The sequence below is a fragment of the Cnephaeus nilssonii genome, assembly GCF_951640355.1.
Source record: "Cnephaeus nilssonii genome assembly, chromosome: 4".
Lineage (NCBI taxonomy): Eukaryota > Metazoa > Chordata > Mammalia > Chiroptera > Vespertilionidae > Cnephaeus > Cnephaeus nilssonii.
In genome coordinates, this window is record NC_137075.1 from 50,679,750 (window position 1) to 50,704,081 (window position 24,332).

At 43.4% G+C, this 24,332-nt stretch overlaps 1 protein-coding gene across 6 annotated transcripts in view; it reads right to left on the bottom strand.

Moving 5' to 3' along the window:
* CEP152 (centrosomal protein 152) overlaps positions 1-24,332 on the bottom strand; it is a 91,956-nt gene that overhangs the window by 12,216 nt on the left and 55,408 nt on the right. For all 6 annotated transcript variants that reach the window (XM_079768670.1, XM_079768666.1, XM_079768668.1 and 3 more), the window contains 4 exons: positions 17,266-17,547; positions 14,490-14,621; positions 6,898-7,548; positions 2,107-2,221 (listed from right to left, as the gene is read on the bottom strand). In XM_079768670.1, coding sequence (XP_079624796.1) covers positions 2,107-2,221; positions 6,898-7,548; positions 14,490-14,621; positions 17,266-17,547 — 1,180 coding nt within the window. The remainder of the gene's footprint in view (positions 1-2,106; positions 2,222-6,897; positions 7,549-14,489; positions 14,622-17,265; positions 17,548-24,332) is intronic.

Sequence of the window (24,332 nt, forward strand, 5' to 3'; positions counted from 1 at the left end):
TGAGCATCGACCCAGGAACCAAGAGGTCACCTGGCACATGCCTGGGTTGTGGGTCCATCCTCAGTAGGGGGCGTGCAGGAGGCAGCTAATCGATGATGGTCCTCTCTCATCAATATTTCTATTTCTCTCCCTTCCTCTCTCTCTAAAAAGTCAATAAAACATATTTTTAAAATATATATATTTTTAAAAATATGAATACATGATTCATACCAATAATCCTACCAAAAATGGAATAGATGGATGGATGGTGGATGGATGGATGGATGGATGGATGGATGGATGGATGGACAGATAGGTAGGCAAGTTGGTAAGTAGAGAGGCAGAAGGACGGGTGGACAGACAAATAAACAAATAGATAAATAACTACACAAAGTGGAGGGGAACAGGCTTTAACAGTATTGGTAATGTTCTATTTCTTAAGTCTTAAAGTGGGTTCCTGGTTGTCAGCCCTCATAACTTATATAAGCATTACATGTATTTTTTGTATGTGTCAAGTATTTAATAATTAATGTTTAAATTACATTTTAAAATAATGAGATATGAGAAGACTATAACCAAACAGTCAACAGGAGCACTCTAGGAGTAGGATTGTAAAGGACTTTATCTCTTACTATATGTTTTGGATTATTTAAGCCTTTCTATAGTCTGATTTGACTTAGTCCAATTTCTTTCATATTGACAGGATTTCCCAAAGCCAAACTACTCATTTCATACACAAAAATATGATTCTCAGGCCATTCCAAATATAACAACAGACATAAAATGACACTGAAAAGTAAGAAGCAAGATATAAATTAAGGTGGTATTACCACGCACCTAATTAGCAATTAGATATTCTCAACCATCTAGAACCTAGAAGTAAGGGAAAAAGATCTATGAACAATGAGAAAAATACTATTGACTGACTTCTTAGGCAAGGCAGAGGTTCTCTAAGGATCCTGGTAATAGTGTCTACTGAATTAGAAATGTGTGGAAACTAAGGTTATTGGCTTAGTACTGGCAATTCTTAGTTCTTTTCAGTTTACAAACAGAGAGAGTGTGCATGTGTTGGTGTGTGTGTGTGTAGGGGGAGGAGCAGGCTGCAAGGGTGTGTGTGTGTGTGTGTGTGTAGGGGGAGGAGCAGGCTGCAAGGGGTCAATCTCCTATAAGGGATGAAAGCTACTAAAAGACATGCCAAGCCTAGCTCCAAAGCTCAGTGAATATAAGTCCTATATTCCTCTGTGACCTCTGAAAACTTCAAGGGGCTGCAGTACAGCACACTAATTCTTTTTCATAATGATAATTCTAAGTCATTAAGAAAAAGTTAAACTGTCAATTCATTAAATACTCAAGGAACGCAAATTCTGTGTCATTCACTCGCCATGTGTTGGGGAGGAAGAGATAAAAACACTGCCCCTGCCCACAAGAAACTCAAAAATAAATCAGAAAACACCTAATCAGGAACATTTCCATTAAAAAAATGGTTGAGCCCTAGCTGGTTTGGCTCAGTGGATAGAGTGTTGGCCTGTGGACTGAAGAGTCCCAAGGTCGATTCCAGTCAAGGGCACATGCCCAGGCTGCAGGCTCAATCCCCAAAGGGGGGGGGGGGGGGGGGGGGGCGGGGGCGGAGGGGGGTGCTGCAGGAGGCAGCCAATCAATGATTCTCTCTCATCACTGATGTTTCTACCTCTCCCTCTCTCTTCCTCTCTGAAATCAATAAAAATATACTTTTTAAAAAGAAAAAATGGTTGAAATAAACCAATAATGTGAATGAAAAACTATCCAGTATTTGTCAATGTTCTTACGTGAAACCCTTGATTTCTCAATAAAGCCAGGAAATAAAAACATGACTGTGCCATTAAAATTCTCATTATTCTCCTTCTAAACAGAATCACTTCTGAATGGAGGGAAGACCATGAAAAATAGACGTAAGAGGGCCTAAGGCAACTTTGTCTTCTAAATGCAAAATGAAATTTAGGGGGAGGATACACATCAAGTAGGAGTAACATTACACATTTGTTCACTCAAAAACTATATACATCTTTGCTCTCTTTTCATCTTCAAAGCAACCCTCTGGAACTGTGGTTATGGATGTTACAAAGATCAGTAGGAATCAAGCCCCATTACCAGCTTCTGCTTCTGTTTGTTTTGAGGCCGAGGTCTGAGCATGGTGTCCGGACGTGGGTGCAGGAAGGATGACCAGGGTTCCAGGGTCTCCTCGCCCAGTGACACCCATGTTTCTCTGAAACAAATTAGCTTTATAGTTAATGCCTAGTAAAAGTCTTCACACAATTCTCTATTTAACATGCTAATATTAAACACACACACACACACACACACACACACACAAACCCATCACCCTGAAACAAATCTTGCCTAAACTATCACCAATATTTTTCTATGGTGTTAATGTGAATACTGTCATTACTACGAACTAGTCTCTCTAATTTTCCAAATTAGAATATTACCTGGCAGAGGACTGGCGGCCAACTATGAGACAAATAGGAGATACATATGAATTTGAAGTATTTTAATAGTTTATGTGATCAAACCATTGGACAGACTAGGTGAAATCAAAATTGCTCTTGAAAATCCAGAACATTTTCACTGCAGCAGGAATTAAATTCATTAGAAACTACAATAGCGATCCTTTGCCTTCCATGAATTGCAAGTAAAATAACAACAGTAAAAAAAAATTTTTTAACTTACATAAGTATGCTATGTTTCTAAATATTTTAATATATGCTGCCATTTTGAAAGAAAGGCCAGTTAAATCCCAATGTTAAAAGGAGAAACTGAGGCTCACCTAAATGAAGCACCTTGCACAAGACCATTTCTTCACTAACACGTATTGAACACTTTCTGCATTCTAGTCCTGTTACAGGCAATGCAGCCACTAAACTAATTCGTGGTGAGACATTCTTTTAAGGTAGTATTTTCAGATTTTGGACAACTACTAAATCCCAAAGAATGATCTTGAGAGGGCTGTCTTGCTTAATTACTTAAAACACATTATACTAGTATATGCTTGATTCTAGAAGCCTTTACTTTGATTATGAGAAACGCATTTAACTGTCAGGAAACCTACCTAAGATGCCCACCACAAGCAGAGATCAGCAAGTAAAGAGAAGAGGCAAATTCCGAGCATTCAAGAGGACACAGATGGGGTTGAGGCCAAAAGGAGTAATAAAAGTGGAGCCCCCAAACAGTCAATGTTTCCAGTTTCTACTCAAAACTGGAGAAATCTAAGATAACAAAAAAAATCAGGAAGCACTTTTTGGTCTTAGCTTTGACTTGACTTTGGTGGTAAGAAGAGATAGAATGCACATCCTTAAGTCTGTTTGAAATTTTTATTCCAATTGATATTTCTCTTTTATCAACTATGAAATGTTGTGTTAATATATTTTGATATGTTCATTTCCTTGGACACTTGATTTTTAATTCATTTCATCCTTTCCATTGTATGTATGTATTTATTTATTATTTATTTATTTTTAAACATTTTTATTGATTTCAGAGAGGAAGGAAGACGGAGGAGAGACAGAAACATCAATGATGAGAATCATTGATCAGCTGTCTTCTGCATGCCCCTGCTGGGGATCAAGCCTGCAACCAGGGCATTTGCCCCTGACTGGAATCAAACCTGGGACCCTTCAGTCTGCAGGCCGATGCTCTATCCACTGATCCAAACCAGCTAGGGCCATCCTTTCCATTTTAAAAAACCCTTTGATCATCTAAATTATTTTAATGAGACTTATTTAATATATACCTGTTGATCAGTGTTCCTGCTTTAATTTTCATGAACAGCTCTAAAAACTATAAATTTAATAAATCATCAATCACAGCTCTTCACATTTATGGCACCTATATTGCAAATTTATAATCACTGCTTTACCTCAAGGTTCTGAAATGAGTTAGCTTTAAAAGAGCAAAAGTCATTATTACTCTGTTACAAACGCCAGATTAGGCATTTCAAAGCCACCCTTTTCTCAGGAACGGAATCTGATCCCACCCAACTAAAGCCGCAAAAGTCTAAGTTCTTAGCCAAATTACGTGATTCTGTCTCCAGAGACATGTAAGCCACATTGAGTCATACAAATGATCTTTCACTGTTTGCACAATTATAAGCCCTATAAAAAGACCCCGGGTTTGATTTCATATTAATGGTAGAAGAAAGGTGTTACATTTTCTTGGGGGAAGGAGTCTCACCCAATTATTCTTAAATTGAAAGCAACTAGTAAGTAATAACATCTTTTGAAATCAGTAATTTAAAATATCAGATTTGAGCTACAGAGAAGATGGCGGCATAGATAAACGTGGTACTCGCCACCTCCCACAACCCATCAAAATTACAACTAAAATATAGAACAACCATCATTCAGAAATGCCTAAAATCAGACTGAATGAAAGCCCTCCAACTAGAAAATTTAAAGAAACCACAATGAGACTGGCAGATGGGACAGAGGCACAGAATGGGCTGATCCAATACGTGTTTTCAATTGGGATGGATATCTTGGCTGAGAAGGCCTCCTGGGAGGAGCAAGGGGTCCCAGCTCCACATCAAAACTGTCAGCTCAGGGTTCCAGTGCTGGGAAGAGAAGTCCCCGTTACTTTGGGCTGTAAAAACCAGCAGGAATTGTGGCTAAGTGACACAGCGCGGATAGAGAAGCAGGGTAATTAGCCTCTCTCTCTCCCAGAGGTCAGCAATTCAATCGCTCACCAGTAGCCTGGGGTGGCTGCTGATCAGCCCCGCCTCTATGATCAGGCCCGGAGATGCTGACTGGCATAGAAACTGACCAATCAGATCCAAATCTGGGTGAATTGCAAGGAGCCAATGGTTGCATAGGAGGCGGAGCTTTTGATACTGACTGGCATAGTAACCGACCAATCAGGACCAAATCTGGGTCAACTGTGAGGAGCCAATGGCTGCCTAGGAGGCAGAGCTTTTGACGCTGACTGGCATAGAAACGGACCAATCAGAACCAAATTGGCTGGCAGAGGAGGGCAATTAGGGGTGATCAGGCAGGCAGAGGCAGTTAGGGGCAATCAGGCCGGCAGGGAAGGGCAGTTGGGGGCGAGATCAGGCCGGCAGGGGAGAGCCATTGGGGGCGAGATCAGGCCAGAAGGGAAGGGCAGTTGGGAGCAACCAGGCCGGCAGGAGAGGGCAGTTGGGGGAAACCAGGCCAGCAGGGGAGGGCAGTTGGGGGCAATCAGGCCGGCAGGGGAGGGAAGTTGGGGGCAATTGGGCCGGCAGAGGAGAAGTTAGGTGTTAATCAGGCCGGCAGGGGAGAGGTTAGGGGGTGATCAGGCTGGCAGACAGAAGTGGTTAGAGGCAATCAGGCAGGCAGGCAGGCAGGCAGGCGAGCGGTTAGGAGCCAGCAGTCCCGGATTGTGAGAGGGATGTCTGACTGCCAGTTTAGGCCCAATTCCTGGGGGATTGGGCCTAGGCAGTCAGACATCCCCTGAGGGGTCCCAGATTGGAGAAGTTGCAGGCTGGGCTGAGGGACACCCCAGCCCCCCGTGCACAAATTTCGTGCACCAGGCCTCTAGTAATAACAATAAAAGAATTAAAAATATCAACTGGAGCCTGGCTGGTATGGCTCAGTGGTTAAGTGTTGACCTATGCACCAGGAAGTCATTGGTTTGATTCCTGGTCAGAGCGACATCCCCAAGTTGCAGGCTCAAACTCCAGTGGGGGGCATGCAGGAGACAGCCAATCAATGTTGATGTTTATCTCTCATCAATGTTTTTAACTCTCCCTCTCCCTTCCTTTCTGTCTAAAATCAATAAAAACCTATTTAAAAGAAAAAACAAAAACAAAAAAAAAATGACAGGAGTGAAATGGGGTGGGGTGGGACTGATCTTTCAGTTTCTTCAGCTCTACAATTCTGGGATGCAGAAAGGCTGAGCTGCACCCAAGGGATTTGTACTTTCTTTTTCAGATGACAAACAATACTATATGATTACCCAAGATAATAAGTTAGTTATCCCCACGTATGGGACTGGAATTCAGATTTCTTTCTTAGCTTATGACTCTTTCCAGGAGGTATTAATACCAAATGCTCAATTCTTGCCTTGAAAATATTGAAAATATTTAAACATGCTATCTGACAGAATTAACTCATATCTCAACTCTTCTATCAGACAAACCTTATAATAGTGGTTTGTTTTTTCTTCCTCTAAGTACAAATGTTGATCACAATGCCTAGAATATCATTCTGAAATTTTCACCCATACCAAATTTCTTCAATCATAAGGGAGCAAGACTTTGACTTTATCAACTGTTCCACAAACTCAAAGCTGGTATCAGAAAGTACTTAGTACTTACACAATGAGAAGGATGCAATGATTTCATTACACATGCATGTACACAGTACACCAGCCAAACTGGACTTCCAAGTTTGTGTGAGCAAGCCATACCTCTACTGGCTTGTTTCTACATCAATGTTCTTTATACTTGTTTGGCACTTTTTTGCCTACATGAGACATAAATCCCTTGAGGGCAAGAAATAGGTTTCTAAACTCTTTAGAAGCTCTTAAGAAACCCTACTTTAATATGATGCATATTTTGTGGAGTGGCAATGCCGAAAAAACAAAATAGGAATGAGAGTTATTCAGTTTCTGAAATTTCAGGCCCTTACAAAGAATAGCATATATTTTTTAGGAAAAAAGATGTCTGGGGGTTAAAAGCCCTGCCTCATATTTATGGCACTATGAAGAAGTAATGTTATTTTGGCAAAAAAAAAAAAAAAAAAAAAAGGATGCAATGCTTTGGATTTGTTACAAAAAGTTTTTTAAACCACTGGTTAAAAAACACACAAGTATTACATCTGTAAAATGAAAGGAAAAAAAAACCGTATGCAACTTCTACAATCATCCTTGATGTTTAACAGCTCTTTTCACTTCCTGGGCACATACCTTTTCCCATTCTGAATTGGCATTTTCCGTAAGTAGGGAGAGCATATCTTGAAGTGCTTTCTGAATGCAGGCCTTTAGTTTTTCAAAATATCGCACAGACGCCCACTTTGAAGAACACGTCGACACGAGTTCTGAGAGTTGCTTGTTCTCTGAACCAGAGGCTTGCTCCTTCGGGGTGTCCTTTAGCAGAAGTTCAAGGACAGTCAGAATGTCCTCCTCGAACTGACAGATTTCCAGCTGGACCCGCCTGGCTTCCTGCACAGTCCACTCCCTGCGACTCTGGTCTAGACAGGTTTGCAATTCTGTCTCCTTCTGGAGGAGCAGTTCGGCTTTCTGTTTCAGAAAGTCTTCTTTAGCTGCTGCAAGCACCTCATTAATTTTATTTCGATGATCATCTAAAAATTGTCTGTAATCTTGCTCATTTTGTTCTTGAATTCTGTGGATTTCTTCTTGCTTTTCTTTGTTCCATTCACTCCGGGCCTTTGCCAACTCGGCCCTGACAACCACAGGGACTTCCTCGTCCTTCAGTTCCAGCTCTCTCTGAAGAGAATGAATCTTCTCCTCCAATTCCTTTCCAGGTGTTACATTTTTCTTCGTATTTTCAAGCTCGCTTTTCCATTTCTCTTTAGCTTCAGAAACAGCAAACAATATCTAAAGGACATAATGTACATTTAAAAACCTTTAAGATTCTCCTCATTAATAAAAAAATTAAAGTAATTATTTGGGTTAACTTCTGAACTTAGTAAGAGATTTAGAATCAAAATTAAGGGGAAACAGTGAATTTAGATAATATTCCTAAAACATTCTTACACTATACTTAAGGATCTTTTCCTTCATTTTAAGTCACCTAACATTTTATCTTATGTTATTTAAAAAACAAAATATCTGCCCTGGCTAGCACAGCTCAGAGGTTAGATCGTCGGCCTGCACACCACGGGGTCAGGGGTTTGATTCCTGGTCTAGGGCATGTACCTGCGTTTCAGGTTCAGTTTCCGGCCCTGGTCTGGGTGCTTGCAGGAGGCAGCCAATTGATGTGTCTCTCTTACATCATGTTTCTCTCTCTCTCTCTCTCTCTCTCTCTCTCTCTCCTCTCCCTCTCCTCCCTTATCTTTCACGCTCTCTAAATAATCAATGGAGCCCAGTGGTTGAGCTCAGTGGTTGAGCATCAACCTATGAACCAGGAGGTCACGGTTCAATTCCCAGTCGGGGCACATGCCCAGGATTACAGGCTCAATCCCCAGTGTGGAGCATGCAGGAGGTGGCCAATCAATCAATGATTCTCTCTCATAATTGATGTTTCTCTCTCTCTCTCTCCCTCTCCCTTCCTCTCTGAAATATATATATATATATATATATATATATATATATATATATATATATATATATATATATAAAATAATCAATGGAAAAAAGTGTCCTCTGGTGAGGATTAACAAAAAACAAAAACAAAACAAAGCACAGTTTCTTTATGAAGAATTAGAACTTTAAACTGATCAAAAATATGCATTTGTAATTATTTACTCAAAACTAATTTTAGGAAAAATTCCATATCACTTGTTTTATACAGATGCATTCTCAAATTTTATCTAAACCCCCAAAACAAATTAAGCATCATTTACATAAAGCAAAAGCAGCCTCATAAGGAAATCTTATTGTTATTTAGGAATATAACACATACCTGCATAATTACTTGCTGACAAACATAATTGTATTTGAATGCAATTTTAGTGGTAATGCAGTTCATTAAATGACAATAGCAAACAGAAAAGGTTACTTTTCCCCCCTTATGGTTAATTTTCTTTTATAACAGAACAGAAATAGTAGACCACAGAAAATAGAGTATGTAACCAAAAAGCAACAGGGAATCAAAACACCTGGGCTCTAGCTCTAATCCTGCCTAGTACAGTAGAGTGCTTATCAGAGGGGGCTCTGGAGGCCAACTGCTGCGGGATCTCAGGAATTAGCTTTGGGACCTCAGGCCCATTCCTCAACTTCTTGGAGCCTCAGTTTCCTCAGCAATAAAATCGGGATAGCCTTGGCCGGGTTGCTCAGTTGGTTGGAGTGTGATTCCATACACCAAAAGGTTGTGGCTTCGATTCCCAGTCAGGGCATATACGGGAGGCAACCAATCGATGTTTCTTGGGTGAGGATTACAAAATAAATAAATAAATAAATAGATAAATAAAATGGGGATAATTGCCATGCCTACATGAAAGAGTTATTTTAGGATTAAATGACAGAGATAATCCATTTGAAGCACTTAGCCCAGAGTGTGGTAAATAATAAGGACTCAATAATGTTATGTAGTTATTGTTGCTTTTGGCTTCTTGAACTTGGAAAAGTCAATCTCTTTAGCATTTGGTGTCTTCATCTATATAATGAGCAAACTGGATAATGACCTTGAATCCCTTTTAGTTCTAATATCCACTGAGTGATTCCAAAAAGTTATTAGAATACAAAGTGTTAAAAGAATTGGGCATCTCCAAAGGCTTGGCCTAGATTGATTAATACTACATTTTTGCTCCTTATGCTGAGATAGGCTATCTGCTTACAAAATTTTCTATTATGTAATTACTAGAGGCCCGGTGCATGAAAATTCATGAACTGGACAGGGGTCCATCAGCCCGGCCTGCCCCCTCTCACAGTCCAGGAGCCCTCAGGGGCGGGAGGTGACCCGGCGATCAGGGGAAGGCGACGCCCCATCACACCTCTGCTGCTGCCACTGCCGGCAGCTCAAGCCTCGGCCTGCCCTGGTTACCTGAGCCTCGGGCGGCCCTGGGCGGCTGGGCAGCCGCCATCCAAGGCTTGCCTGCTCTTCGGGCCGGCCCTGGGCAGCTGGGGGTTGAGGGGGCTGGGGGACTCTGGAGGCAGGCGCGCGGAGCAGCCGGGTCCACCTCCAGGCCTTGCCACGTGCCTTGCTACACTACACGCCTGCTGTCCTGGTGTGGCTAAGGGGACTGGGTGCCGCCATCTTGTGGCTGTGGGTGCCGCCATCTTTGAGGGCGTGACAGTCAATTAGCATATTCCTTCCTTATTGGCTGTGGGTGCCGCCACCTTTGTGACAGTGTGAGGGTCAATTAGCATATTCCCTCTTTTTATTTTTTTTAAAAATATATTTTATTGATTTTTTACAGAGAGGAAAGGAAAGGGATAGAGAATTAGAAACATCGATGAGAGAGAAACATCGATCAGCTGCCTCATGCACACCCCCTACTGGGGATGTGCCCGCAACCAAGGTACATGCCCTTGACTGGAATCGAACCTGGGACCCTTCAGTCCGCAGGCCGACGCTCTATCCACTAAGCCAACCCGGTTGGGGCATATTCCCTCTTTTTTAGATAGGATAGCAAACATCTTCACCTATACAGATTTATAAACACGTTATATATCTTTATTCAATTGTATGTGCTCTTAAATAGTTGCATTTAATAATTTAAAAAATTGAGGTAATTGCATTTGAATTACTTTACTAAAAAGAACCCACAAAGAATTCACAGTAAAATTCTTTTGCTACCAGCAGAAGGGTTCAGTTGTGTATGAAACATGTTTAAAGAATGCTTTGGAGAAAACAGGTCATGTCACAATGGATGCCTGGAAATCACTGCCAGGTGGCAGGCAGAGGTAGTGGATCCTACGGAATGTGGATAGCCAGCCCAAGCTCACTAGAAGCACACATCCTCTCACATGAAGTTTTACAAGGAGCATCGGACAGCATTTGTTGACTCAGTGGTTCCCAACTTTGCTGCATATTTGAGTCACCTAAGCACCTTCTAAAAATCCCGATGCCCAAGCCACACCCCATACCAAGTAGAACATAAAGTGTGGGAGTGGGAGCCAGACAACAATATATTTTTTTTAAATCCTCAAGGTTTTCCAATGTGCAGCAAAGTGTGGGGACCGCCAAACCAACCTGACTACTTCTCGACTCTGGGAAATGGCTTTAAATTTCCACACACTTGATGAACACTCTAATCCTGCAAAAACTTGCCTCTCTAGCCAGTGCTAGGAAACTGGACCTTGCCTGCCTCCTGTGGTTTGAGGATGGATGCCCAACATGCTAACATTGTTCTGTGGCTGAATAATTATCTCAATCGTGCAACTCCCACCCACGTGTGGTCCAAAGACCAGCAGTGTCACGTCAGCGGGGAGCCTGTCTGAAATGCAAATTCTCAGGACTCACTCGAGACCCTCCAAATCAGATTTCCAGGAGAAAAGCCCAGGAATCTGCTTTAACAAACCCTCCAGGTGACTCTTGTGCCTGCTCAAGTTTGAGAAGCAACACACTGTCCTCTCGTCTCTATATTTCTGCATTCACATATGTGCAGGGCTCTGTGTTCTTAAGGAATGATCTCTTTTCTATTTTCTATATTCTACCCAACTTTATTACTCTTCAGCTATGAGACACATATGCATAACATCCTATTATTTCCTTTTTCTCTCTGCCTCCTAAATTTCCTTTTGAACTATTTCAACAAACTAAAAAGTATAGAGAATAATGTAATAAACACCCAGGTACTGCCACATGACTTAAAGCTAGATTAAAACACTTTTATTTATGTTGGATTATTTCCTTAAGTAATTTGTGGAATAAGATCACAAATACAATGTATGAATCATTTATAATGTCTGTCATGCACATTATTATCCAAAAAGTGGTTGTGACATTGGGACAGTAGCACATGCTTGATACTACAATCCATGATGTTCTGTGTATTACAGCTAAGAAGAGAGGATCTATACATTTGGCACAAAATGGCACCTGAAGTTTGGCTTAGTTTGCATGTCTCCAATCTGGTAGGTATGAATGTTTTTCCATTGGTTTGTGCTGTTTGGAATTCTCATGAAGATTATTTGTTCACTAGAGGCCCGGTGCACAAAATTCGTGAATGGGGGCGGAGGGGTCCCTCAGCCCAGCCTGCACCCTCTTCAATCTGAGACCCCTCGAGATGTCCGACTGCCCACTTAAGCAGTCAGACATCCCTCTCACGATGCAGAACTGCTGGCTCCCAACCGCTCGCCTGCCTACCAGCCTGATTGCCCCTAACCGCTTCTGCCTGCCAGCCTGATCACCCCCTAACCACTCCCCTGCCAGACTGATTGACGCCTAACTGCTCCCCTGCTGGCCCAATGGCCCCTAACTGCCCTCCCCTGATGGCCTGGTCACTCCTAACTGCCCTCCCCTGCTGGCCTGGTCGCCCCTAACTTCCCTCCCTTGCCAGCCTGGTTGCCCCTAACTGCCCTCCCTTGTCGGCCCGATTGCCCCTAATTGCCCTCCCCTGCTGGCTTGGTCACCCTAACTGCCTTCCCCTGCCGGCCTGGTCGCCCCTAACTGTCCTCCCTTGCAGGCCTGGTCGCCCCCAACTGCCCTCCCCTGCTGATCTGATCACCCCTAACTTCCCTCCCTTACCAGCCTGGTCACCTCTAACTGCCCTCTCTTGCCATCCCAATTGCCCCTAACTGCCCTCCCCTGCCGGCCTGGTCACCCATAACTGCCCTCTCCTGCTGGCCTGGTCGCCTCTAACTATGCTCCCCTGCAGGCCTGGTCTCCCCTAACTGCCCTCCCCTGCCAGCCTCATCGCCCCTAACTGCTCTCCCCTGCAGGGCTGGTCCCCCCACAACTGCCCTCTCTTTCAGGCCTGGTCCCTCCCAACTGTCCTCCCCATCTTGTGGCGGCCATCTTGTGTCCACTTGGGGGCGGCCATCTTTGACCACATGGGAGTGGCCATCTAGTGTGTTGGAATGATGGTCAATTTGCATATTACCTCTTTATTATATAGGATATCTTTGGCAGACTTATTCATGGATGCTTGTTTTCTTAACATATACTAGTAATAATGTTCCTCATGTTTGATTCATTTATTTTCCTTATTTTTATCATCTTCTTTTGTTATTTTTTATTACAAGTAAAAATGTTTTAAAGGTTTGTACATATTTTATCCTATTTGTCTTTGCTACTGAGTCTGTTGCCTCAAATTTTATTATGATACATATCTGAAATATCTGATTTAATTTTAAAAAATAACTCCTTACCCCTGGCTGACATTTCTCAGTGGTTAGAGTGTCAGCCCGAAAACCAAAGGGTCACAGGTTCCATTCCCAGTAAAGGGAACGTACCTGAGTTGCAGGTTTCATACCTGCTCCCAGTTGGGGTGTGTGCAGGACACAATCAATCTATGTGTCTCCCTCACATCGATGTTCCTCTCTCTTTCTTCCTCTCTTTCTCTCTCTCTCTCCCTCTCGTCTACTCTCTCTAAAAATCAATGGAAGGCATGGGGGGGGGGGGTAACAGGTGTGGAGTGGAGGGGTCAATGGGGAAAAATAGGAGACATCTATAATACTTTCAACAATAAATATAAAATTTTAAAAATCAATGGAAAATAAAAAAACAAAACTCTTTAATCAACCTAGATTTTATGGCAATGCAGGGTGTAGGTAAACTTAATTTTTCCCAAGTGTTATCTGGCTGTCAGAAGAGTGTTTATTATAATATTATTTATCATTCTGTTGTTTTTGAAATAATTTACTGATGTTTTATTCACAGTTGGGCCTAACTCTGAAGTCTGTATTTTACTGAATGAAAAAGAATGTTATATTTGTGACTCTCTACTATCAGAATTATTGCTTTCCAATATATTCTGTGTTGGGGTTGGACTACTACTTCTTTTCTAGAACATTAAAAAAAATATATCTGGTCCTTTTAGTTTTCCAATAAATTTTAGAATCATAGGGTCAAATTTCAAGACTATGTTCAGTTTAATGGCATTTTGATGAGAATTGATTTACACTACGAAACTAAGCTGGGAGAATACAAATAATTACAGTGAAGGAACATGAGATCTCCGAAAAGGAGAGTTGGATTGACTATTTACCAAGGAGAACCCTATATAATAAAAGGGTAATATGAAAATCGACCAAACAACGACAGAAAGACCGGTCGCTATGATGAGCACTGACCACCAGGGGGCAGACGCTCAATGCAGGAGCTGCCCCTTGGTGGTCAATACGCTCCCACCCACAAGCTGGGCTGACAGCTGGCAAGCGCAGCGGCCATGGTGGGAGCCTCTCCCACCTCTGGGGCAGTGCTAAGGATGTCCAACTGCAGCATAGGCTCGCTCCCCTCATTGGACATCCCCCGAGGGCTCTCGGACTACGAGAGGACACAGGCCGGGCTAAGGGACTCGCCCCCCACCAGTGCACAAATCTCGTGCACCGAGCCTCTAGTATGTTATAAGAAGACTACTGACACAGAACAAAAAACAATCTTTAAGCAGGTGAAAGGACACTGAATAGCTAGTAAACAGATAAACACCTGTCCTCAATTTCTCCTAAAGATCTGGCAAGATAGAGTGCAACTGAGTTTCACAGGTAAGGTTATCTTCCTGATTCTGTGAGTTTCAAGATTTCCTAAATACATTCTCTCTCCCTGAGCAACTTGATGACAATGAGAACAGGGACCACCGGCCAGACTCTGAGCTAATACTTAACATGCATCATCACATTTAACCCTCCAACAACCCTGTGAGTCGGCACCAATTTCCAGGACTGAGATGAGAGAAGAGGGCAGGAGGGGCCCTTCCCGGGAGAGTTCTTACCCGTTTGGCCACAAAGACCTCTTGCTGTTCTTCCCACCTCTTCTGTTCCGCTCTGACACGTGCTTTATACTCTGCAAGCTCAGGCAGTTCTTCCAGCCATCGATGGCGAGCATTTTGCACAGCTGTTTCTACCTGCAGGATATTGCAAGAGAAAGAGGTAAAGGGGGGTATAAAATACAAAAGGACCTCATTTGCAAATAGCAACTATGATGGCATGTGTATGTTACGCTGCATTGTACTACATCACAGTTATAACTGACTTCAAGTACCTCCCCTGACCCCAAACAGTGGAGTCTAATCCATCTGTTCTAAACTTCCCGTACTGTCCCAGGCAAATGCCACAACAGGAAGCGAGGGCCTATAAATGTTTGATGGCCAGTACTATGCTAGAAAGCTCTGTACAAAGTACCAATTGCCATTTCCCTATGTATCTTGGGAAAAGGAGAAGACAGACAGAAGGGCTGCTTGGTGCTAACTGCGGTCTGTCCAATCAGTACACCTACCCCCTTCTCAGTCCGCACGCCCTACACACACACACACACACACACACACACACACACACACACACACGCATGCAAGCACCAATACAGTTTAGAGCCTTATACCTGGCATATTTTCCTGCAGTCAAGAATGAGTTTGTGACTAAAGAATAAGGGTAGTACATCAATTCAGGCAAAAATCTAAGCCTTGATGAATTATAAGGCTAATCTGCTTATAAATCTATTACAAGATCATTTATTAAATAATTCCTTATTCTCGTTTTGAAATACACAGATACACACATACATACAGTATATCCACACACACACAGAAAAGTGCAGCTGATATAAGAGGCTGTATTCCTCACTAAAATGTCATATACAGTTACAGGTAAATTCCAAAGAGTTAAAAATATGGGGAAAAGATAAAGTACCTATAGAAATTTATATTCCTTAAAAAGTTCGTATGCAATTCCCTTTCTACTATACTACGCTATTTGCTTTTCTTCACAAGAGCTATACTTGAGCTTGATCTATAACTGAACCCTTAAATATGTCTCTTTGTTGACAGAGTATTTTCTTGATCTGTTCAAGTCTTACGGTAAACATTTCAGAAAATTATTTTAACTGACGGAAGATATCTTTGATACCATTACATGCATTTGCCTGTTTCCAGACTTTAAGGATGCCCTGCAACATCATGTAGAACAATTTAACGAGTAGGCAGAATTTTCAAGTATTTAGCAAAAGCTGAGTATGTTTTTCAAAATGTTACTTCAGGTTATTATCTTAAGACTTTTAATAATAGTTTTAAATAATAAATACACAATAAATATTATATAACTAGAGGCCTGGTGCAGGAAATTCATGCACAGGGGTGGGGGAGGTCCTCTCAGCCCAGCCTGCACCCTCTCCAATCCCCTCGGAGGATGTCCGACTGCCGGTTTAGGCCCGATACCAGCAGTCAGACATCCCTCTCACAATCCTGGACCGCTGGCTCCTAATCGCTCACCTGCCTGCCTGCCTGATTGCCCCTAACTGCCCCCCCGCACCCCCAACTGTCCCCTCCCTGATGGCCTGGTTGCTCATAACTGCCCCCCCACTGGCCTGGTCACCTCTTACTGCCCCCCCCCCCGCCAGCCTGGTCACCCCCAATTGCTCCCCTCTCCTGGCCTGGTCACCTCTAACTGGCCCCCTCTGCCAGCCTGGTCGCCTTCAACTGCCCCCTGCTAGCCTGGTCACCTCTAACTGCTCTCCCTGCCGGTCTGGTCACCCCTCATGACCCCCCCCCTGCTAGCCTGGTCGCCCCATGCAGCCTGCTATTCAATTGTTTGGTCATCCCTCACTAACCCCCCTGCCAGCCTGGTCGTAGTCAGCCATCTTTTGAGGGTGTGAGGGTTAATTTGCATATTACATCTTTATTATATAGGAAGGTTCCAGGAACTTCTAAGGTCTAGAAACCCTATCATGTGGTCTGTGAGGTCAAAACCATTTTCAAAACAATATTCAGACATTCTCCATCTTTTCTATTCTTGTTCTCTCACGTTGAAACAGTGTCGTTCTCCGGGCAACATGTTATGTGGTGGTGTCACTGCTCTCACAGCCGATGGAATACGTGCTAGAATAGATGTTTTTGAAAAATTTCTTATGTAAAGGTAGCCCGAGACCAAAAAATTCAAGAAGTGCTGTAATTGATAAAACAAACTGCTCATCTTCACTCTGTGCACACAGAGCTGTACTTTCCTTGGTATGACAGTTCTCGGAAATGAAGTGACAAGCCCCAGTTAAAAGTGAAACAGCTTTCTGGGCGTGTCCCAGGGGAGGTAAGGGCACCACTTTGGGGCAGAAGATGGGATTTACAGACCACGTCCCTGCTTATTCAACTTCACAAGTCTCAACACAAACACTGTCAAAGACCTTTCGCTTTACGTTTGCTTATCTACAGCCACGTTGGTGGAATGTTTTCTATACAGATATACAGGAAAGATTCATAATTAAATTGTGTTTAATTCAGCTGTAAAACCACCGTCTTTAACCTCAGCTTTCTGAATGCTCAGAGTAACCTCAGAGGAGCAAACATTTTGTTAATGGAAAGAATATACAGAAACGTTGAAGGTAACAGTTTTTATAACAGAAACATAATGAGGACAATTTTAGGAGCCGCATAGGAGTCCTCTACCCTAGAATGCACAAACATTTTAAAGTATAAAGTTATGAAGCAGTGCAATGATAGCATTTTATAGGCTTTTGCTAATAGACAAGGAGTTCCAATAATTTTACTAAAATAAACCTATTACCTGTTTGGCAACGTTTTCACAATATTTGAGTTCCAATTCAACCTCGAGTTTCTTCAGGGCTGCCTTGATAGCTCTGTCCTTTTCCTGCTCTAGATCCTGCTGGGCCCCCTGCTCCTGTCCTTCTGTCACCATTGCCATCTCTTTCTGGGAAACAGCATCTTTGGCGGCTACCTGGTCCGTCTGGCTGTAACAGTCAGAGGTTGTCTTTTTCACTGCCTTTACAGTTTGAGCCAGCTTAGCCTGCCACTCCTTTTCAATCTGTTGAAAAAGTTCTTCTTTCATCTGTTTTCAAAAGAAAAATATTCAAATCATTATTAGTGAAAACTAGAATAGATAGCCAAAAAGGCAGCCACAGCTGTGTTTGAAAACCATCTAGACATTGTTGTGATAATTACATGAGGTTTGGAAATGAAGTCTGTGGAAATATGTTCTCAAGTAATTCCTGAAAATTACTCTTTGACCTTATCTACGTGACATAAATCACATGGAAAATTTAAGTATGTCGTGTAAGGTCAGGCTTTCTTGCTCTCAAGATGCAACCTGCTGGAGGCTTTGGCATTGCCGATACCAAGATGACATGATAGGAAGAAAGGAATAGGGGGAGAAATAAAAAAGAGGGAGAGAGGAAGAGGGAGGTAGGGAGGGAGAAGGGGAGGAGATGGGAGGGGGAAGAAGGGAGGGAAGGAGAGGGAAGGGGAAGGGAAGGGAACAATTTTTGCTCTTAATATGTGTTTCCTATCAACACAAGGCTTTCCACAAAGCAAGCACTCTGCATGTCTAATTAATAAGCCTAATTTTATTCACTAGAACACATGAGAATTTTCTTTGTTATATTAAACTAGAGGCCCGGTGCACAAAATTCGTGCACGGGGGGGGGGGGGGGGGTAGGGGAGGTGTCCCTCAGCCCAGCCTGCACCCTCTCCAATCTGGGACCCTTCGAGGGATGTCCGACTGCCCATTTAGGCCCGATCCCATCGGGCCTAAACGGGCAGTTGGACATCCCTCTCACAACCCAGGACTGCTGGCTCCCAACCACTCACCTGCCAGCCTGATCACCACCTAACCACTCCCTTGCCATCCTGATCGATGTCTAACTGCTCCCCTGCCGGCCTGATTGCCCCCAACTGCCCTCCCCTGCAGGCCTGGTCGCCCCTAACTGTCCTCCCCTGCCGTCCTGGTTGCCCCCAACTGCCCTCCCCTGCTGACCTGGTCACCCCTAACTTCCCTCCCTTGCCAGCCTGGTCGCCCCTAACTGACCTCCCCTGCCAGCCTGGTCACCCCCAACTGTCCTCCCCTGCAGGCCTGGTTGCCCCTAACTGCCCTCCCCTGCCGGCATGGTCACCACTAACTATCCTTCCCTACAGGCCTGGTCACCCCTAACTGTCCTCCCCTGCAGGCCTGGTCACTCCCAACTGCCCTCCTCTGCTGACCTGGTCACCCCTAACTGCCCTCCCCTGCAGGCCTGGTTGCTCCCAACTGCCCTCCCCTGCTGGTCATCTTGTGGCAGCCATCTTCTGTCCACATTGGGGGCGGCCATCTTTGACCACATGGGGCAGCCATCTTGTGTGTTGGAATGACGGTCAATTTGCATATTACCTCTTTATTATATAGGACTAGAGGCCCGGTGCACGAAATTCGTGCACGGGTAGGGTCCCTAGGCCTGGTCGGTGATCAGGGCAAATCAGGTTCCCCGCCTCCCGGCCTCCCTCAGCGCCCCGCCACCGCTGGTTGCCCACCATGTTTCATGCCACCCCCTGGTGGTCAGCGCACGTCATAGCGAGTGATCGAACTCCCGGTCAAACTCCCAAGGGGACAATTTGCATATTAGCCTTTTATTATATAGGATTATAGATTGGTCTAAACTTAGAATCATTTCACAATATGAAAGTAGGTCATGGTTTCATTTTAAAGAATAAAAAAGTGCCCTAAAAAAATTATATCCAAAATTGGGTTGAAGAATCAATATGGGGGGGGGGGGGGAGGAGTATGGGAGGTAATCCTATATAATAAAGAGGTAATATGCAAATTGACTCTCATGCCCTCACACAAGATGGCCGCCCCATGTGGTAAAAGATGGCCACCCCCATGTGGTCAAAGATGGCCAGCAGGGGAAGGCAGTTGGGGGGGACCAGGTCGGCAGGGGAGGGCAGTTGGGGGTGACCAGGCCGGCAGGGGAAGGCAGTTGTGGGGGGGATCTGGCCTGCAGGGGAGGGCAGTTGGGGGCGATCGGGCCGGCAGGGGAGTAGTTAGGCATTGATCAGGCTGGCAGGAGAGTGGTTAGGGGGTGATCAGGCTGGCAGGCAGGTGAGCGGCTGGGAGCCAGCAGTTCCGGATTGTGAGAGGGATGTCCGACTGCCGGTTTAGGCCCGATCCCCTTTACATTTCTGAAAGCCTTACATTTTGAGATAAGCCAAAAATCACTGCATACAGATGCCCACAAACTGCAGTTCCAGAGAAGTACACCCCTGTGGGATTGGGCCTAAACCGGCAGTCGGACATCCCCCGAGGGGTCCCAGATTGGAGAGGGTGCAGGCTGGGCTGATAGACACCCCCCCCCTCCCCAGTGCACAAATTTCATCCACTGGGCCTCTAGTTTTTTAAAATAAAATTGGTCTAAGCTACTAATAGCCCAATTCTGAAAAGTATAATGAGTGATTATGTACTTGGCAATGAAAAGTTACATGTCTGTTCAGGAAGAATTCTCTCTCAACAGTTAATACTACATTTTTCAAACACGGTGACTAGAAATAAATTTTAACCCACACCTCTTTCTGTTCCTTATCTGTGTGCTTTGGCTAACATCACTTCATTTTAACCTGCTGTTCAATATCACTTTCCTGTTCTTTTGGCCACTTGTTGTTGTTTTTCTGTAATAAGGGTATCTTGGTACTTTTCTACAAGTTCCACCTGCAATTTGCTTATATATTCTTCTCTTTCCTCCAATAACTGTCTCTTTAAACAAAAATCCAAGTAAATATCTCTGTACAACACTAATATTCTCCAAGTCAAATTTATAAAATAATGGTTACATGTATGCAATAGAGAACAGCAACAGAGACAAATGACCTTTCCAAATGCCAAGTCAATTGGCTGAATAAGTTGCTTGTAAAAAGCCGGCATGCATCTCAAATATTGGATAAAAAATCATGATGGCTCTATCAACAGAAAAACATCTAATATAATAAATACAGTCCCAGAAGACAAAATACTCTTTTTAAAAAGTAAAACTGAAATATACATTTACATCCCACCATCAAGGGATTCATCAGATATCTTAGCCCAGAAAAAATTTATATTTCTGAAAGCCTTACATTTTGAGATAAGCCAAAAATCACTGCTCTGTACTAAAAACTATGCATCTTGTGATAAATCCTAATTGGGTTTTTTTCATTGTCAAAGACAAAATGTTTTTATCAAGACTAGCTAAAGCAATAGCAGATACGAAATGTCAGGTTTTTAAATATTCATACAACATTCTCTATTCACTCTAGGAACCCAGTGCATCTGAAAATGGGAATCCCTTGCATGATGTTACATCATTGCAAATAAGACTCCTCACAGCGGTCAAAATTATTTATGAGCGTTTGTTTGAAAATGTTCAGAGATAGTTTTCTGGAGGTATCACTGAAAGGCCGTGAGAAGTCACATACAGATGCCCACAAACTGCAGTGCCAGAGACGTACACCCCACACACCCACTGCCACGCAGCACCGAGCTTTTGCTCTGCCTCTCTTTTGGTATTATTTCTGACTCATGACTACCTGGCTGTGGGATCACGCGAGGACAAAGCCCGATTCCCCCTTCCAGTCAGTTGAACGGTGTCCACCTGGCCAGCAGCCACAAGGAGCAGAGCAGCACATACTCAGGTGCCTTGTCCTTGACAGCCTACGAGTCTCACCAGACTCTCTGTTTGTCCTCGGCCTGCACGCAAGCCGTTCCAAGCATGGCACCCGCCCCCTCTCCTCTACTAGGTAAGCCCCTGCCTAACCCTGGCCGAGGGCGGAAACGTTCCTGCCGTGGGGTCTTCTCCATGTGTAAGTAGTAAAGGCTATATCAGTGATGGGCAACCTTTTGAGCTTGGTGTGTCAAACTTCGCCAAAAAACTGAGCATAACTCAGGGAGTGTGTCACTTTGAGGAAAAAACATTATTTCGAAAATGTTTCATCCTCAGGAGCAGCAAATGTTTCATCCTCAGCATGCGGCCGCCTTAGCGGCTGTGTGTCATCAGAAATGGCTACGCGTGTCAGTGCTGACACGCGTGTCATAGGTTCACCATCACTGGGCTATATCCTTCCTCTCTGGTCCCCCGTGTGGTTTTTTTGGACTATCAAAGGACAGTGTGGCACTCCTGGGATTGGAGCTCTTCCGTCACACTGGTTGTCTGGGTCTTTTCTGGTTCACAGCTGACCTAGACTAGTTCTGTCTTAATTGGCATCTGATTCCTCCCCACCACAGGCACATGCCGACTAGATGATCTCTATGCTCAGTGCTCTGTGATTTTGGAAATTCTCCAGTGACCAAGAGACGCATTTCTTCACAATCAGGTCATGGGGACTGCAGCTGCACCACAATAGGTGAGAAAATTGTCACCTAACACTGGTATTATATTTTTTGTTTGATTATTTTTTTGTTGGACTATGGAAGAAATCTTCAAATTTTTCTCTCTGTATATGTCTATCCCTCAGGAGATTTTACCCATTTGTACCTGCATTTCCTTTTGATTCACAGCAGAAAATTGCTACCAATTTTCTGTGTTTGTGGGTATGTAAGTTAATTTTGCTACCTCATAAACCAGCTAACATTTAGTGATTTAAAACAACAAACAAACTTCTCTTATTTCTCATGAAACTGTGGGTCAGCCAGGGCTTGATTCCGGTCTAAGCCAATACAGCTGGTCTCTGCAGGCAACTGGGGCTACATGGTCTAAGCTGGCCTCACGTGTCTGGTAGTTAGTGCGGTGTCTGCAAGGACAATGGCGATGACTTGATCACATGTGTCATCATCCAACAGGTTATCCCAGATCATTCATATGGTGGTGGCCACAGGGTTCCTAAGAGCACCAAACTTCCAAAAGCCACAATGCTTCAATGCTTCCCAATGACCAAAGTCAGTCATGTGGCCAAGGTCAAATTCAAGGAAGAGAAAGAGTCTGCCTCTTACTGAGAAGAACCACAATATCACGCTGCAAGGGGGCATGCATTCAGGGGTAGGAAAAAGGTCTGGCCATTTCTGCAATTCGCCACAGCGAGGAAAACCTTGTTACCTCTCTTTACAGAGGAAAAATAGTAGATTTACTGGGTATAGGGATCCGCCATCTGAAGATATTACAGAAATATCTATTCCAAAAGTTGTACCACTAAAGGGAAAGAAATATTTGGATAGTTTTAAAGCACTTGTTTTGCATGGCTCGAACTGCAAAAACCCTCTAACTTATAAGGACTGACTTAGCATGTATTATAACTAAATATATGAGCCTTAATGTGTACAGGTATGGCATTATGAATGGGACTATTGAACATCTGCCTTGTCTATGAGTCTGAAGGGTTCTGTGTGCATGACTTTTTTTCCCTTTCTCTGAACAAACCAGGTTAACATGAGGAAAGTTCTGTGTTAATAAAAGCTTTAGAACTTGGAATTGAGCTCCTACTTAACCCCCAGCTGGACTCAATAACTGTTTCAGAATAGACCACATATGAAACATATGAAACTTTGGACTCCTGGTTTTGACTGTCTTATAAATTCTGTATCCAGACTAAGTCCCTGACCTGAAGCTCAGCCACAGGAAATATGGCTTATGCCCAGCAGAGAAGGGCTACCCAAAAAGTTACTTAGTTTTTTCCAGTCTAATAACATTCTTCCATTGTATGCGTGTGAAATATATCATAGGCCCCAGCTGGTTTGGCTCAGTGGATAGAGCATCAGCCCACAGACTGAAGGGTCCCAGGTTCAATTCCAGGCAAGGGCACATGCCCATGTTGTGGGCTCGATCCCTAGTAGGGGGCATGCAGGAGGCAGCCAATCAATGATTTTCTTTCATCATTGATGTTTCTATCTCTCTCTCTCTCTCTCCCTTCCTCTCTGAAATCAATAAAAATATAGTAAAGTATATGTATATACACACATATATATGTATGTATATGTATATATATAATAGGAAAATAGTTTGGTATATCTTTACCTAGCTCTGGAGGATATGAAATAATTAGTCTCTTAAATTTAAAGAAATTCTGTCCTGACTGGCTTATAAATACTCCTAAGCCATATAAAGGGCGTATCTCTCTCTCTCTCTCTCTCTCTCTCTCTCTCTCTATATATATATATATATATATATATATATATATATATATATATAAAAAGAATCACACTAGAGATCTATTTTAATTTTTATAACATTACTAAAAGCTAAGTTTTTAACTTCTAGGTAATTTAAGATCCCTTCTAACTTTTACACTTCCAGTACTAAATTTAAACAGCTCCCTTTAGAATTATACATGACATGTTTTTTTTATCATATTAATCTACTCAAAAGTAATCAAAATATTAAATGCTCTTTACTCACCTGCTCTTCACTATTTTTTTTAAGTCTGTGGTAGCAAGGCCTTGCTTTCATGTGACTTATTCAAAAGCTGTTTAGAACATTTACTCAGGCCTTTAAAAATATTTTCTAATCTAGACGCAGGTGGCTTTCAAACTGTGGTCTGCACCTGTCCAAAGTGGGAGTGAGAAATGTGTCTGGATGTGACTCTGAGGACAGGGAAGAAAAGGGGAGGTGCACCTCTTTCCACGCGATCGGACTCTGGACACTCAGCAATGGCCGCCTGGACGACAGGGAGGAGCAGAGCACACGGTAGCCCCTCCCGTTTCCCTGAGAGGCCACACTGACCCTGACCTTTCTCTCCACAGCCACCATGCCACCCCCTTCCCTGTCATGAAACCCAAATTCATGTGACCACTGTGCCCCCCCCCCGAATGCAACGAAGCTCCGACACGGGTGGAGAAATGGGCCGGAGCAAAATGCCCCTGAAGGAATCCTCTGTACCGGGCTCAGAGGACTGGGTAGGGTCGCC